Source organism: Microcaecilia unicolor, chromosome 4, assembly GCF_901765095.1.
Source record: "Microcaecilia unicolor chromosome 4, aMicUni1.1, whole genome shotgun sequence".
NCBI lineage: Eukaryota > Metazoa > Chordata > Amphibia > Gymnophiona > Siphonopidae > Microcaecilia > Microcaecilia unicolor.
Window position 1 is genome coordinate 351200057 of NC_044034.1, and position 16643 is coordinate 351216699.

General features: G+C 43.4%; 1 protein-coding gene across 3 annotated transcripts in view; it reads right to left on the reverse strand.

Annotated features, from left to right (window-relative positions):
* The window catches only part of KDM6A (lysine demethylase 6A), a 606821-nt gene that overhangs the window by 125726 nt on the left and 464452 nt on the right, over window positions 1–16643 (reverse strand). For all 3 annotated transcript variants that reach the window (XM_030202242.1, XM_030202240.1, XM_030202241.1), the window contains one exon: window positions 6861–7066. In XM_030202242.1, coding sequence (XP_030058102.1) covers window positions 6861–7066 — 206 coding nt within the window. The remainder of the gene's footprint in view (window positions 1–6860; window positions 7067–16643) is intronic.

A 16643-nucleotide genomic window follows, 5' to 3' on the forward strand; every position in this document is an offset into this window, starting at 1 on the left:
GGGAAGTCTTTTGGACGTATCAGCTTAAGTCAGTGGAACCTACGAGACTAAATACCCATCTATATTGGGGATGTTATTTATAGACTAATGATAGTTTCCGGTGAGTCCCGGTAAATATCCGGGAATGGAGCCAATAAAAGGTATGAGCACCATGTTGAATAGTCACGGTGGGCAAGGGCAGAAAGACGCGAATAAGCGCCAGAGCATGATTGCACGGTTATATATACCACTTGGTTGAGAGGCTGTAAGAACTAATTTATTGTCTTTATGATTCAGACCTGCAGATAAATCCAGACCCCTCGACGAAGCAGAGGCGAAACAGGAGCCTGTCGGGGTCCGGTGGATAAATGAAAAGTTGCAGATAAGTGTTCGATCGTCTTTCAGCTCAAGAGCGATGCAAATATAAGGACTGTGTTTGTATAACAACAAAGTAAGAAAAAGAAAACAAGAAAAAAAACATAAAAGAAAAATCAAAAATTAACATAAAAACACAAAACGAGCCACAGAGTAGTCACACAAGCTTAAAAGTCCTGGGATAAATCTGAGGACAGAAGCGAGTTGACATTATGAGACTGTTCCCCTTATAATATTTAGAGTCCGTGGTGGTATATAAAACTGTTGTTTTGAAGTAGATGTTGAAGTGAGAGCATAATTTGAGACACTGGCACAAATTTCTGTGACCTTGGCAAGCCCATTGAGGACATGAACATACAAGCTGGCAGCCTGACCAGTCACGGTCAAGACTGCCCAGCATTTCTGTACTGCCCACCAACCAGCATGCCCAGTGAATGTATATTCTCTATGGAAGGATACTGTGGATCCACATTAATCACAGCTTGCACCAGAATTGGTCGAAAAGATAGTGTTTATAAAGACAAGCCTTCCGTTCCTTTGGTTCTCTCAAGTTCCATATGACTGAGAGGAAGAATGAGTGTAGAGTTCCTCTTCCCCCACACTCTATGCCTGCAGTGTCTTGCTGTGTTTTTGCCAGATTCTACTGCAGTCCTAATATCAGCTGTCTAGTTCCAATTAAAAGTTTAAAAATATTCCACCATTGTCTTGACTTTCTCTCTTCTCAACCTATTCTTGATCCACTGCAATCTGGTTTTCGCCCTCTTCACTCTACTGAAACTGCACTTACCAAAGTCTCTAATGATCTGCTTCTGGCTAAATCCAGAGGTCTCTATTCCATCCTCATCCTTCTTGACCTATCTGCTGCTTTCGACACTGTTGACCACACTTTACTCCTTGATATGTTATCCTCGCTTGGATTCCAGGGCCCTGTTCTTTCCTGGTTCTCTTCTTACCTCTTACTCCGAACTTTCAGCGTTTACTATAGTGGATCCTCTTCAACTTCCCTACTGCTTTCTGTAGGTGTGCCTCAAGGCTCTGTCCTTGGACCACTCCTTTTCTCCATCTATACCTCTTCCCTTGGTGCCCTGATCTCTTCCCATGGCTTTCACTACCACCTTTACGCTGATGACTCTCAGATCTACATCTCCACCCCTGAAATCTCAACTTTGATCCAGGACAAAATCTCTGCCTGCTTGTCTGACATTGCTGCCTGGATGTCTCAACGCCATCTTAAATTAAACATGTCTAAAACCAAACTTCTCATTTTTCTCCCTAAACCCTTCTCCCCTCTTCCCCTATTCTCTATCTCCGACAATGGCTCTCATATCCTCCCTGTCTCCTCGGATCGTAACCTTGGAGTCATCTTTGATTCCTCTCTCTCCTTCTCTGCCCATATTCAACAAATGGCCAAAACCTGTCGCTTCTTTATCTACAACATTAGCAAAATTCGCCCCTTCCTTTCTGAACACGCCACCAGAGCCCTTATCCACACCCTTGTTACTTCTCGCTTAGACTATTGCAATTTACTTCTCACTGGTCTTGCGCTCAGCCATCTCTCTCCTCTCCAGTCTGTCCAGAATTCTGCAGCCCGACTTATTTTCCGCCAGAATCGTTATGCCCACACTAGCCCACTCCTCAAGTCACTTCACTGGCTCCCTGACTGCTTCCATATTCAGTTCAAACTCCTCTTGCTGACCTTTAAATGCATCCACTCTATAACCCCTCACTATCTCTCATTTCTCCCTACATTCCTCCCTGTGAACTCTGCTCTCTGAACAAATCTCTCTTATCGTCCCCCTTCTCCTCCACCGCTAACTCTAGACTTCATTCTTTTTTCTTGCGGCACCTTATGCCTGGAACCGACTTCCTGAGCCCATACGTCTAGCTCCACCTCTACCTGTTTTTAAATCTATGCTGAAAACCCACCTTTTCACTACTGTCTTTGGCTCCTAACCCTACTCATTTGCCCTCCTTCTCTCCTGTTCCTCTTTACCAGTAATTCCCTTGCCCATAAATGTCTTGTCTGTTTTTACCTAGATTGTAAGCTCTCTGAGCAGGGACTGTCTCTGTGTGTCTTATGTTCAGCGCTGCATACGCCTGGTAGAGCTATTCATATGTTATTAGTAGTAGTAGTAGTATTTGCCTCTCTCTGCTTGCTCTCATGGTCCACTGCAGTTAGTGCCACTCTAGCTGATGCCACCTGTCACTGCCTGTGTAGCCAGCTGTCTAGCCTTCAATTGGTAACAATAGCCCCACATAGAAAAAGTTATTTTTTTTAAATCCTCCTTTCCCATTGCCTCTCTTCTGTTGCTGCCACCTATCTCTGCCTTCCCTGCAACTGCCTGTGCTGATATCATGATCTTTTGTTCTGCTGTATTGCTGGCCACTGAATCACTGCTTGTTGTGTTGGCTCTTGTCAGGTATTTTAGGACCTTTCAGTGTCACTAGGTGCTTTGTTGGCTCTCTTTATGACGTTGAGCCAAACAACCAGACGCCAAGAAAAACTGAACCTGGTGCTCTCTTCTAATTCACCACAGCCATGCCTTTAACCCTAAGTGCTCTTCAAATTTCCTTAAGAAGGCAGACCTGGCTTTCCTGAATGACTGAAGTCCTGTGTGCCTTCAGATGTTTTTATTTGGGTGATATGGACTTCCAGCCTGTCTAGGTTCTTGCAGGTCCTAAAGTGCTTCTGCCCTATCAACCAACATCTTCACCCTTATCGCTATAAGGCAGCAATGTGTACAATTATTCATGCTCTGGTTTTAAACTTGATTACTGCAACACACTTCTGGTCAGGCTTCCTTTTGGTCAAATTCATCAGCTACAGCTGGTCCAGAATACAGCTGTGAAGCTCTTATATAATGCTAAAAAATATGATCATGTATCTCCATTGTTGCATGGACAGTGCTAGCTCCCGGTTTGTTTTAGGATGTCTTATAAGATATTGTTGCTGACTCATCCAGCCTAATACTGATGGCCTCCTAGTTTGTCCTGTCTCCTGATCCCGTACCACCCAAGTTGTTCTTCGAGATCGTCTACCGCAAATCATCTGGTGATTCCATCTTTGACTCATGTGTGGTTTGTTGTTGCCTGTGAAACAGTCCTCTGCTGTTGTACTCCTTAATTTTGGAACAATTTTCCACTGAAATTGTGGTGCATTGCTTCCCAGCCTATATTTAAACTGTCCCCTTTTCTTCCTCAGCCCTTTCCTTAAGAGTATCCGTTTTTGTTTGACAATTTTCTTCATGCCATCTAAATTTGGTTTTTTTGTTTTGTTTTTATTATTGTGTTATGTTTCACATCCCTTCTTGGCCATGCTGATGTCTATTGTTTTATAGCCTGTTTTTAAAATTCTGTTTTTTTATAGGGCTGCATTTTAATTGTCGTTAACGTTGTGATTAATACATTAATCGCAATTTAAAAAAATGAATCACACTGCAGTGCCTTCTGTCTCCAAACATCTCTTCTGCTCTCTCCCACTCCCAACCCCTGTCCTTTACGCAATCTGACATCTTTCCTCCAATCTGCAATTCAACTATCACCCATCCCCTGCACCAATCTGAGATGCACTGGCGGAGTTTCCATACCATATAAGGAAACCTTTCTGGCTAATTTTCTTAATAAGTCTGATATTAGTCTTAAAAGTTTACTTTAAAAATAGAACTCTGTTTTGTGGTCAGGGTATACAAATATTCCCTGATGTGGCTTACACCACTATATTTACTCCTTCCAGAATTCTGTGCAAAAAAAAAAAAAAATCAAAATTCTGCACAAAACATTTGCAAATACTACAAGTTTATTAGTCATAATTTAACCAGTATTATAGTCCCCCTCCCAGTACAGATATCTATATTTTCCTAGCCCCCCTTCCTGCACCCACATAGCATCCACTTTTTTTTCTACAGTCTCCCTCCCTCTATCCACACACACGTAGCATCCACCTTTTTTATAGCCCTCCATCTACCCGTCCACACATAGAATCCACTTTTTTTTTACAGCCCCTTCCACTTTTTTTTACAGCCCTCTCCCCCCCAAAGCAGCCAGCCTATTTTTTTTTTTTTTTTACAGTCCCCCAAACATTGCATCCACTTTTTTTTTTCTTTTTTTACAGCTCCCTTCCTCCCTGCACCCACATTTTTTTTCAACTGCCTCTACACGCACCTGTGAAGAGGAGTTTCATGGGAATACCTCTTCAGGGCAGGAAAGAACCCCACTCTGTCCTACCCACTGCCGCTGCTCTGGGCCGGTAACGCTGCTTTTTCCAAATGGCCGCCGAGATGTCCTGCAACAGTTTCACAAGATTACCGCTTGAAGGTGGCCATTTTGAAAAAGCGGTGGCACCAGCCCTGAGAAGAAGCAGCGGGCAGGAAAGAGAGGTTCTCTCCTATTCCCGACAAGGCCTCTAGACCACCAGGGCATACTCAGGTAAGCTTGGGAGGGGGGGTGGGACACAGTGGGACCAAGGCTCAGGGGTGGAGTGGCAACAGGGGGAACAAGGCTCTGCAGCAGCAGCAGCAGGACAAAGGCTCAGGGAAGCCACGCAAACCTTAACCGTGGGCTGGGGAGGTCAGCTGGAGCACACATTCTGCGCAAAAATGTTGAATTCTGCACAAATTCTGTGCTCCACAATCGAGCAGATTTCCAGCAGGAGCATAAATTGCCTAGAAAAGTATTTTTGGCCTTAAAAGCCAAGGTGCTTGCTTTGGGTGGGACCTTTTTTTCTAAAGTTCCCCTGTAGGCGTCTTATCACTTATCAGGGTAACATATGTTTGCCCCCTCCCATTTCTTAAAGTTTACGTCTGATCATATATTAACTACTATTACCTATATAGGCAAGGGGGTGGGGGGTGTATGATAGGTCCTTAATAAATTATTAGTAGTCTGGAAGAATCTTGGTATTCTGTGATTTCCTTGTTTATTCTGTGGATTTAATGTTGTTGTTCACCTTTTATGTTTCCTTATTGGTAATTATTTGAATCAGTGGCATAGCCATATTGGGGGTGGGGTGGGAGGGAGGCCCTCAGGGGCCTACACCCCTCACTTTCAGCTCAGGATCCCTCTGCTTTACTTGCTGGCAGGGATGCCAAGCCCTGCCAGCCGAAGACCTCTCCTGCCAGAGTCCCGCCTGCAGCAGCATTTATTCAGGAGGCGTGCTTCGCCGCCAATGCCTGCTCTCTTGCGCATGCTCAGCAGGTTCAATTGAACATGAGCAGGACAGCCGGTATTAGTGGTGAAGCGTGTCTGGTGAACAAGCGCTGCTGCAGATGTGGCTCAGGCAGGAGATCTTCAGCTGGGAGGGCTTGGCATCCCAACTAGCTCAGGTATTTACATTTTGAGGAGCCGAGGGCAGAGACCAAAGTCGTGTGTGCGTGTGTGTGAAAGAGAACTGCATGCCCAGCCACTTGAATTATGTGATGCGTGTTTTTAGAATCGAATTTTAAAAATTCTAATTAAAAAAAAGAGAGACATGGAAACTATATGCCTTGGAGGCAACTAAGTCATTCTTTTCTACCCAAGATGGAAGAGTATAAAGGAGAAAAGCAAAAAATTGTGTACTGGATATGAAGAAACCTTGTGGGTAGGTTGTACACTGTGGCTGGTAACAGTGATGCATGCTTGGCAGTGTTGACACACTAGGTGGGCTGTATGGTCTTTTTCAGATGTATTTCTTATACAAGAAGGTATTTTTTCCCCATAATGCTGCAGGACTTACTACATTCACACTACTTTCCTTTTTTCATGTTAACACAGAGATAGCTGTTAGGCAATTATGCTATATTTAGTAAATATCTTCTTTCACTGTTATAGTGAGGTAACTGAATCATGAAAAAGACAGAGGTTCTACAACACAGATCAGAAAAGTTTATGAATAAAACAAATCATTACCTTAGTAGTATTTTTCCCTTGAAATAATGAAGGTTCTTTCAGGGAGTTCAAATTTGGAATAACTTACCATTAGCCATAAACCAACAAGCTTATTTGTTTACAAAGTATTTGAAAACTTATTTATTTCAAAAGTACTTGCCTTGAAAGTGTTCTATTTTTTTCAGTTGCAATATTTTACCATATGTTTGTAAGATCTTGGTTAAATCTATTGTATATTCTGTAAGCTGCTTTGGATGTACTTGAGATAAAGCGGTTTATAAATGTTGAGAATTAGATAGGATTAGCTTAGCATTGCGGCAAATGGAAGATCCCTACAAGGCATCAGAAGGCTGCACTCATTTTATGTATTTTTCAAGAAAACAGTTGCTGGAAAGTGGAAGAAGAAGATGGGGAGACACAATCATTCTTACATGTCAAAGTGGACTTCCAAGGTCTATTAAGATCTCAGATTCTTAATACATGCTCTCTGGCCACATGCTCCTTTGTTAATAATGTGACTTGAAATGATAAACATGCATGAAACTACATTCTTAAGATGTTATTTATTATGGCCAAGCATCAGCTTCAACATATGTATAATAAAAAAAATAGTAGAGGATAATACAAAAAGAAATACTAACCCGCAATGACTCCTGGAATGAGGCAGCCTGGTATTGTGCATATTTAGCAATTGTAGTAAGTGATTTACTACTTTCACAACACCAGATTTTCTTTGTTCCAGTTGGGTCCCAGTTTTCATCCGCTGGTTGTAATAATTGTGTCCTCACTTCCACTATATGTTCAGTGTTTGCTTCTACCAACGTTTTGGTGGAAAAGAGTCCTAGATCTAAAGAACAAATTGAGATTTATCCCTTGACTAGAAAAACAGCTTAATACTGATCTATCCTTTTAGACATTTAGGAGTTACCTCCATAAAGTATTTTCTACATACAAAGCATATTTTAATTCCTGTAACTAGCTCTATACATTCTTTCATTCAATTTTATAAAGTAGGTGGCACCACAAGATTGCACTTGCTTTTGTATGATCTGCTCATAGGCATTCAAGGGGAGGTTTGAGGAAAGCTAGGGAGGAGTTCTGATACACTTCTGTATTTTACAAAATGTGTGGACAAAGCATATGTACACACAGCATTTTGGCACATCATACTTTTTTTTGTTTCTGGCCTCTATAATATAAACATCTTCTGTGCATTTCATATATGTATTCTCTTATGACATTACTACATTAATGTAAGATAGCCCTAAAGGAAATCCAAAGTAATTTGTTAAAAGATTATTTGAGCTTAAAGAAAATTATGTAAAATGTTATCTTTGAGAAATACTATTAAGAAAATCGATTACATAACTTATTATTTTTTTGTTACATTTGTACCCCGCGCTTTCCCACTCATGGCAGGCTCAATGCGGCGGGCAATGGAGGGTTAAGTGACTTGCCCAGAGTCACAAGGAGCTGCCTGTGCTGGGAATTGAACTCACTTCCTCAGTTCCCCAGGACCAAAGTCCACTACCCTAACCACTAGGCCACTCCTCCACTTGTATTTTCACAAATAAAATCAATAAACAAAAATGCTCAATATCAAAAATATTTTTTAGAACCCATCATAACAGTTCAACACTGTCATTAAAGTCAAGGAGAGAGATATATGTGCTCTAATTTTATCAAAAAGCATGAAATATGCAGTTTGCTAACAAAATCGCTAACATGTGGGGATTACAAAATGTTAAATAAACAAGGCCTCAAAAAGCAGTGGTTCCCAAACCTGGTCATGGAGGCAACTAAGTCAAGATCTTGTATTCTTTTCTACAAAACATGGCACAGTATAAAGGAGAAAAGCAAAAAATTGTGTACTGGATATGAAGAAACCTTGTGGGTAGGTTGTACGCTGTGACTGGTAACAGTGATGCGTCCTTGGCAGTGTTGACACACTAGGTGAGCTGTATGGTCTCTTTCAGATGAAGTTATTATACAAGAAGGTATTTTTGCCCACTATGCTGCAATGAATATTTATGAGAAAGACTTGCATGCACTGCCTCCACTGCATGCAAATCTATCTCATGAATATTCATTGTGGATATACTGAAAATCTGACTGGCTGGGGTGCCTCCAGGACCAGGATGGGGAACCACTGCCTCAAAGCTCAAAAAGCACCAGTCTGACCAAATGTGTCAATTTTCTTAAAGAAATTCCCAGCTCTTCGAGGACAAACAGGCCAATAATTCTCACATGTGGGTGACGTGTCCTGTGTCACCTGGTTCCAAGCTTGAAAAAAAGCTTTGTATTGCTTTAAAAGCACACAGCGCTCCCAACATGCATGCGCGACTGCCTTCCCGCTTGTTGAGAGAGCGCGGGACCCTCCAGTTCTCTTTTTCACACGATGAGATGACGCCATTTTCATCACTCCTCACAACTCGGTTCGAGAGTAGTTTTCTGAGTGCTTGTTTTGTGCCATCCCATCTCTGCTCCTTTATTTTTTGCCTTGTTTTATTTTGGGGTTGTTGTTTTCCCTTACCCTTGTGGTTTTAGTTTCTTTTTGTCCTCTTTTTAATTTTACTTTATTTTTACTGTGCTTGGCAGGTCACACTTAGGCCTGATCTCCAGCTGAGCTTCTCCCTATATTTTTTTCTGGTGCTCTGCCCCTTTTGTCAACACCATAGAGTCTTTTGATTTAGCCGCGGATGCTTTTCCTCCCATGTCATTGAAGGTTCCCAGTGGCTTTAAGCGCTGCAGCTGGTCTAATACATAGTAACACAGATGACAGCAGATAAAGACCTGTACGATCCATCCAGTCTGCCCAACAAGATAAACTCATATGTGCTACTTTATATGTATACCTGACCTTGATTTATCCTTGCCATTTTCGGGGCATAGACCGTAGAAGTCTGCCCGGCATTTGCCCCACCTCTCAACCACCGGTGCTGCCACTCAATCACCACTAAGCTTCTGAGGATCCATTCCTTCTGAACAGGATTCCTTTATGTTTATCCCACGCATTTTTGAATTCCGTTACCATTTTCAGATCCACCACCTCCCGCGGGAGGGCATTCCAAGTATCTACCACTCTCTCCGTGAAAAAATACTTCCTGACATTTTTCTTCGAGTCTGCCCCCCTTCAACCTCATTTCATGTCCTCTAGTTCTACCACCTTCCCATCTCCAGAAAAGATTTGTTAGTGGATTAATACCTTTCAAATATTTGAATGTCTGTATATCACCCGTTTCTTCTTTCTTCCAGGGTATACATGTTCTGGTCAGCAAGTCTCTCCTTATATGTCTTGTAACGCAAATCCCTTATCACTTCTGTAGCTTTTCTTTGCACTGCTTCAATTCTTTTTACATCCTTAGCAAGATACGGCCTCCAAAACTGAACACAATATTCCAATTGAGGCCTCACCAATGACTTGTACAGGGGCATCAATACCTCCTTTCTTCTGCTGGTCACACCTCTCTCTATACAGCATAGCATCCTTCTGGCTACAGCCACCACCTTGTCACACTGTTTCGTCGCCTTCAGATCCTCAGATACTATCACCCCAAGATCCTTCTCCCTGCCTGTAGATATCAGAAACTCACCACCTAAAACATACGTCTCCCATGGATTTCTACTCCCTAAGTGCATCACTTTGCATTTCTTCGCATTGAATTTTAATTGCCAAACATTAGACCATTCTTCTAGCTTCTGCAGTTCCTTTTTCATGTTTTTCACTCCCTCTGGGGTGTCCATTCTGTTACAAATCTTGGTATCATCAGCAAAAAGGCAAACTTTACCTTCTAACCCTGCTGCAATGTCGCTCACAAATATATTGAACAGAATCGGCCCCTGAGGCACTCCGTTACTCATCTTTCCCTCACCCGAGCGAATTCCATTAACTACCACCCTCTGGCGTCTGTCCATCAACCAGTTCCTAATCCAGTTCACCACGCTGCGTCCTATCTTCAGCCTGTCAAGTTTATTCAAGAGCTTCCTGTGAGGAACCGTGTCAAAGGCTTTGCTGAAATCTAAGTAGATTACATCTATCGCATGTCCTTGATTCAATTCCCTGGTCACCCAGTCAAAGAATTCAATGAGATTCGATTGGCATGATTTACCTTTGGTAAAAACATGTTGTCTCGGTTCTTGCAAATTATTGGATTACAGGAAATTCACTATCCTTTCCTTCAGCATCACCTCCATTACTTTGCCAAAAACCGAAGTGAGGCTTACCGGCCTGTGGTTTCCAGCTTCTTCCCTATCACCACTTTTGTGAAGAGGGACCACATCCGCTGTTCTCCAATCCCACAGAACCTCCCCAGTCTCCAAGGATTTATTAAACAAATCTTTAAGATGACCCTCCAGAACCTGTCTGTGCTCCCTCAATATTCTATAATAGTAGTGGATGCACCTTATACGAAGTTTCATCACAAAACAGTGGTACTCTGCATGCACCTTAAGTTGCCTGTGTCACACTTCCCATTGTCTTGCCAATATTCTTTCCCTTGCTCATCCTGGCAAGAGTGCATTGTACATCTTGGGCTGCATGTGAGAATTGGCCTTTTACTTGAACTGATTTGGATGTGGATAGATAAGTAGAAGTTCTATTTATGTGCAACAATGATTTATATTTTGAAAAATAGACTAAATGTGTGATAAAATTAGATAAAAAATACACAAGTAGCAAACTCAAAATATCCTCAAACAGCATGAAACATGCAGTTTGCTAACAAAATGGCTAAAATATACTATGGGGGGGCTACAAATATGTCAAGCGGATTAGGCTCCACATACAGTCCTTCCAGCTTTTTGTTCTTTTGACCAAAACAGGATGGAGGTCGTCATCAGGAAATGCACAATCTCCAATTGGCTAGTAGATTGCATTTCTTTCACTTATGCCCAGGCTGGGCTGACCTTTGAAGGCACGTCATGGCTCACAATGTCAGAGCCATGGTGGCATAGGTAGCCCACTTGAGGTCAGCCTCCATTGAAGAAATTTGCAAGGCTGCAACGTGGTCTTCTGTCCACACACTCATATCTCACTACTGCCTTGAGCAGGATACCCGACGCAACAGTCGATTTGGACAGAAAGTGCTCCAGAATTTGTTTGAGGTCTAGAATCCAACTCTACGCCCCCCCCCCCCCCCCAATTTGTTCTTTTCAAGGCTGCATTCTCATATAGTTTGTATATAGTTTCAGGTTTTGACCTCATCATTACAAGGTTCAATTGATCATTTTTCAGTGAACCTGGTAGCTAGGGATTCCCACATGTGAGAATTATTGGCCTGTTTGTCCTCAGAGAAAGCGAAGAAACTTACCTATAGAAAGTATTCTCTGAGTACAGCAGGTCATATATTCTCACATACCCTCACACCTCCCCTTGAAATCGTCTCTATGCTATTTTATTGTACTGGAGGTCCCGCGCTTTCGTGGTGGGCAGGAAGGCACTTGTGCAGTGGAACTGCTGCACATGCCCTTAAAGATATACAAAGCTTTTTTCAAGCTCCAAACCAGGTGACATGGGACACATCACTCACATGTGAGAATATATGGCCTGCTGTCCTCGGAGAATACCCGCTACAGGTAAGTATCTTCAATATATCATCATCTGCCTCAATATAAAATCAAATTATAATTTATATACCACTAATATCCCCTGGACAGGGTTCAGTGCAGTTTACAAAAGAAGAGTCACATGAGAGAGATATGCAAGAGGAGAAGGAAGCAGTGGCATAGCCAGACTGCCAATTCTGGGTGGGCCTGAACCCAAAGTGGGTGGGCACAAAATTTTCTCTCTACCCCCCTCCCCCAGCAAAATGTAGTCACACTCAGATACATTTGTCACACAGTGTAAAATGCTGCTTTTCAGTGCATCAGATTTCAGACAATTTATTTAATAGCCTAACATCCTTTTCAGTGAGCTTTCAGAGGCCAAAACCTCCTGCCTCAGGTCAGTATAATGCTGTTAAGGTATCCTCTCCTGACCTAAGGAAGGAAGCATTGGTCTCTGAAACTTTATTAACACCATATTACTTTATCCTAAATTAAAAATACAATTATTTTCTTTACCTTTCTTGTATGGCCATTTACTTTTTCTCATTGTGTCGCTCCCAGTCTCTAGATTCTGCTTTCCTTCGTTTTCGCTTAACTCTTCTGCCAGGGTTTCCTGGCCATTTGTCATTTTTCTCTCCTTTTTCTTTGCTTTCTTCAATATTTTTCTGCCTCTCTCTCTGTGTCCAGATTTAATTCATTCTTACTATCCATTCTTTAATTTCCTTCATCTACTTATGGCTTTTCATCTTTTTCTCACCCTTATTCTCCCCATGCCCCTTCCTCTTATTCTCCAGTCTTTCACTACTTTCCTTTTCCATCCAGCAGCTCTCTTCTTTCTCTCCCCATCCTTCCAGTCTCCCCTCTCTCTCCCCATCCTTCCAGTAGTCTCCCCTCTTTCTTTCTGCATCCTTCCATCCAGTGTCACCTCTTTCTCCCTACCCTTCCATCCAGCGTCTTCCCTCTTTCTCTCCCCATCCTTCCACCCATCTACCCTCTCTCCTGATCCTTCCATCTAATGTCTCTCTCTCCCTCCTTCTAACCAGTGTCTCTCTACCCTTTTCTGTTCAGTGTCCCTTCTCTCTCCATATCCTTCCAGTCTCTCCCCTTTCTCACTGCATCCTTTCAACCATCTCCCCTCTTTCTCTCCCCATCCTTCCATCCAGTGTCTCTCTCCCTATCCATCCGTTTTCCCTCTTTCACTGCCATCCTTCCACCCGTTTTCCCTCTCTCTGCCATCCTTCCGTTTTCCCTCTTTCTCTGCCATCCTTCCGTTTTCCCTCTTTCTCTCCCCATCCTTCCGTGTTCCCTCTTTCTCTCCCCATCCTTCTGTGTTCCCTCTTTCTCCCCCCATCCTTCCGTTTTCCCTCTTTCTCTCCCCATCCTTCCGTTTTCCCTCTTTCTCTCCCCAGTCCCCCATCCTGCCATCTGTTTTCCCTCTCTCGATTCAGGCCCACCCGATTCAGACCCGCCAGCCCCAGCTACAAAAAGAAGAAGCGCTCAGCTGATTGAGCTGAGCGCCGCCACCAACGCTAAAGACGAGAAAAAATGTTTAAAAAAAAAAAAAAGCGCGGCACCGCAGGCAGCCTCGAAGCATTGGCTGCTGGCTCTGCAGGCTCCTCCTATCTCTTACGTCACTGCCCCTGCTTCGCTCCAGGGGCAGTGACGTAAGAGACGGGAGGAGCCTGCAGCCAATGCTTCGAGGCTGCCTACGATGCCGCGCTTTTTTTTAATTTACATTTTTTCTCGTTGTTAACGTTGGCGGCGGCGCTCAGCTCAGTCAGCTGAGCGCTTCTTCTTTTTGTGGCGCCGGCCCTGCTGCTCAACAGGAAAAGCAGCAGTGGCCGGCAATGGAAGCAATGGGAGTGGGCGGGCCAGAGCTGAAATTGGGTGGGCCTGGGCCCACCCAGGCCCACCAGTAGCTACGCCCCTGGAAGGAAGAACTGTAAGAAGCGTGGACGTGTAGATCTATCAGTAGAAGAAAGGCATGGGGCCGGTCATTTTGTTTCTTTTGGGAAGAGATAAGTTTTAAATTTTCTCCTGAATTTGAGATAATTTTCTGTTTACAGTGGTGGAAATAAGTATTTGATCCCTTGCTGATTTTGTAAGTTTGCCCACTGACAAAGACATGAGCAGCCCATAATTGAAGGGTAGGTTATTGGTAACAGTGAGAGATAGCACATCACAAATTAAATCCGGAAAATCACATTGTGGAAAGTATATGAATTTATTTGCATTCTGCAGAGGGAAATAAGTATTTAATCCCTCTGGCAAACAAGACCTAATACTTGGTGGCAAAACCCTTGTTGGCAAGCACAGCGGTCAGACGTCTTCTGTAGTTGATGATGAGGTTTGCACACATGTCAGGAGGAATTTTGGTCCACTCCTCTTTGCAGATCATCTCTAAATCATTAAGAGTTCTGGGCTGTCGCTTGGCAACTCGCAGCTTCAGCTCCCTCCATAAGTTTTCAATGGGATTAAGGTCTGGTGACTGGCTAGGCCACTCCATGACCCTAATGTGCTTCTTCCTGAGCCACTCCTTTGTTGCCTTGGCTGTATGTTTTGGGTCATTGTCGTGCTGGAAGACCCAGCCACGACCCATTTTTAAGGCCCTGGCGGAGGGAAGGAGGTTGTCACTCAGAATTGTACGGTACATGGCCCCATCCATTCTCCCATTGATGTGGTGAAGTAGTCCTGTGCCCTTAGCAGAGAAACACCCCCAAAACATAACATTTCCACCTCCATGCTTGACAGTGGGGACGGTGTTCTTTGGGTCATAGGCAGCATTTCTCTTCCTCCAAACACGGCGAGTTGAGTTCATGCCAAAGAGCTCAATTTTTGTCTCATCTGACCACAGCACCTTCTTCCAATCACTCTCGGCATCATCCAGGTGTTCACTGGCAAACTTCAGACGGGCCGTCACATGTGCCTTCCGGAGCAGGGGGACCTTGCGGGCACTGCAGGATTGCAATCCGTTATGTCGTAATGTGTTACCAATGGTTTTCGTGGTGACAGTGGTCCCAGCTGCCTTGAGATCATTGACAAGTTCCCCCCTTGTAGTTGTAGGCTGATTTCTAACCTTCCTCATGATCAAGGATACCCCACGAGGTGAGATTTTGCGTGGAGCCCCAGATCTTTGTCGATTGACAGTCATTTTGTACTTCTTCCATTTTCTTACTATGGCACCAACAGTTGTCTCCTTCTCGCCCAGCGTCTTACTGATGGTTTTGTAGCCCATTCCAGCCTTGTGCAGGTGTATGATCTTGTCCCTGACATCCTTAGACAGCTCCTTGCTCTTGGCCATTTTGTAGAGGTTAGAGTCTGACTGATTCACTGAGTCTGTGGACAGGTGTCTTTCATACAGGTGACCATTGCCGACAGCTGTCTGTCATGCAGGTAACGAGTTGATTTGGAGCATCTACCTGGTCTGTAGGGGCCAGATCTCTTACTGGTTGGTGGGGGATCAAATACTTATTTCCCTCTGCAGAATGCAAATAAATTCATATACTTTCCACAATGTGATTTTCCGGATTTAATTTGTGATGTGCTATCTCTCACTGTTACCAATAACCTACCCTTCAATTATGGGCTGCTCATGTCTTTGTCAGTGGGCAAACTTACAAAATCAGCAAGGGATCAAATACTTATTTCCACCACTGTATATTGGGGTGGGAAGGGCATTCCAAAGGGAAGGGCCTAATACTGAGAAAAGCAAGACAAATATCTTCCAGAAATGGATTGTTTTGCAGGGCTGCTGTGCTCTGTATCAGTTATAGTTTCTTCAGCTGCTTGGGACTTGATACTAAAGTACAGAATGTTGCAATAGTCTATGTGAGGCAGGATCAGCATTTAGACAGAGTGTGAAGGCTTTTTGGTTAAAAAAAAATGGGCGTACTAGCCTTAGCTGCCTCATTTTGAATAGAGTTTTTTGTTCCACAGGGAGAATGTTAGAGAGGAGTCCAGATAGACCCTAAGTACCTTGTATTCTGAGTCTATAGTGAAAATGTATCATTCTGCAATGATATGGATGCCGGGATCTCTGTTCAGCTTAAGAGTGAGACAACTTGAGAATCTGTGGGAGTAATTTATGCTATCTGCTGTCCCTGTGGTTTTACTATATGTGGGACAAATCTGGATCTTTAAAACAAGAATTACTGAGCACCACCACTGTGTATCTACAAAAAGATTGGAAACCCCTTTTGTTCAACACTGTACTAAGGCCAAACATGAATTTGTTCATTTGCGCTGTTGGGTGATTGAAGAGATGACTAAAGGTGGGAGAGGTGGGGATTAAAAAAAAAAAAAAGACAGTGAGAGCAATGCTGGATCTTTTCTCTTAACACTGTTGAACCTATGGGTTTGAATATGGCTGTGGAGTAGCAAGCCTTTTATTGAATACACCTTTAAGAATTGGCCAGTCTGTGACTGGTTGTTCCTATGAGTGTTTGTTATAAAAGCCGGTGGCCATTTTGAACAATTTTATGAATCTTGGTTCCACCTCCTGTAGCAGTGGGTTCGCAAAAGAAGTGGCCCCTGGCGAGGTTTTGGATAGCTAAAATATGTTTATGTATCACAGCACTGGAAGAAGGTAAAATTATGTATCATACCTGATAATTTTCTTTCCATTAATCATAGCTGATCAATCCATAGACTGGTGGGTTGTGTCCATCTACCAGCAGGTGGAGATAGAGAGCAAACTTTTGCCTCCCTATATGTGGTCATGTGCTGCCGGAAACTCCTCAGTATGTCGATATCAAAGCTCCATCCGCAAGACTCAGCACTTAGAGAATTACACCCACGAAGGGACACTCTGCCCAGCTCACCACCGCCGAAACGGGGGAGGGGAATTAACCCAGCTCATCCCCACACAAGTGGGGGAGGGG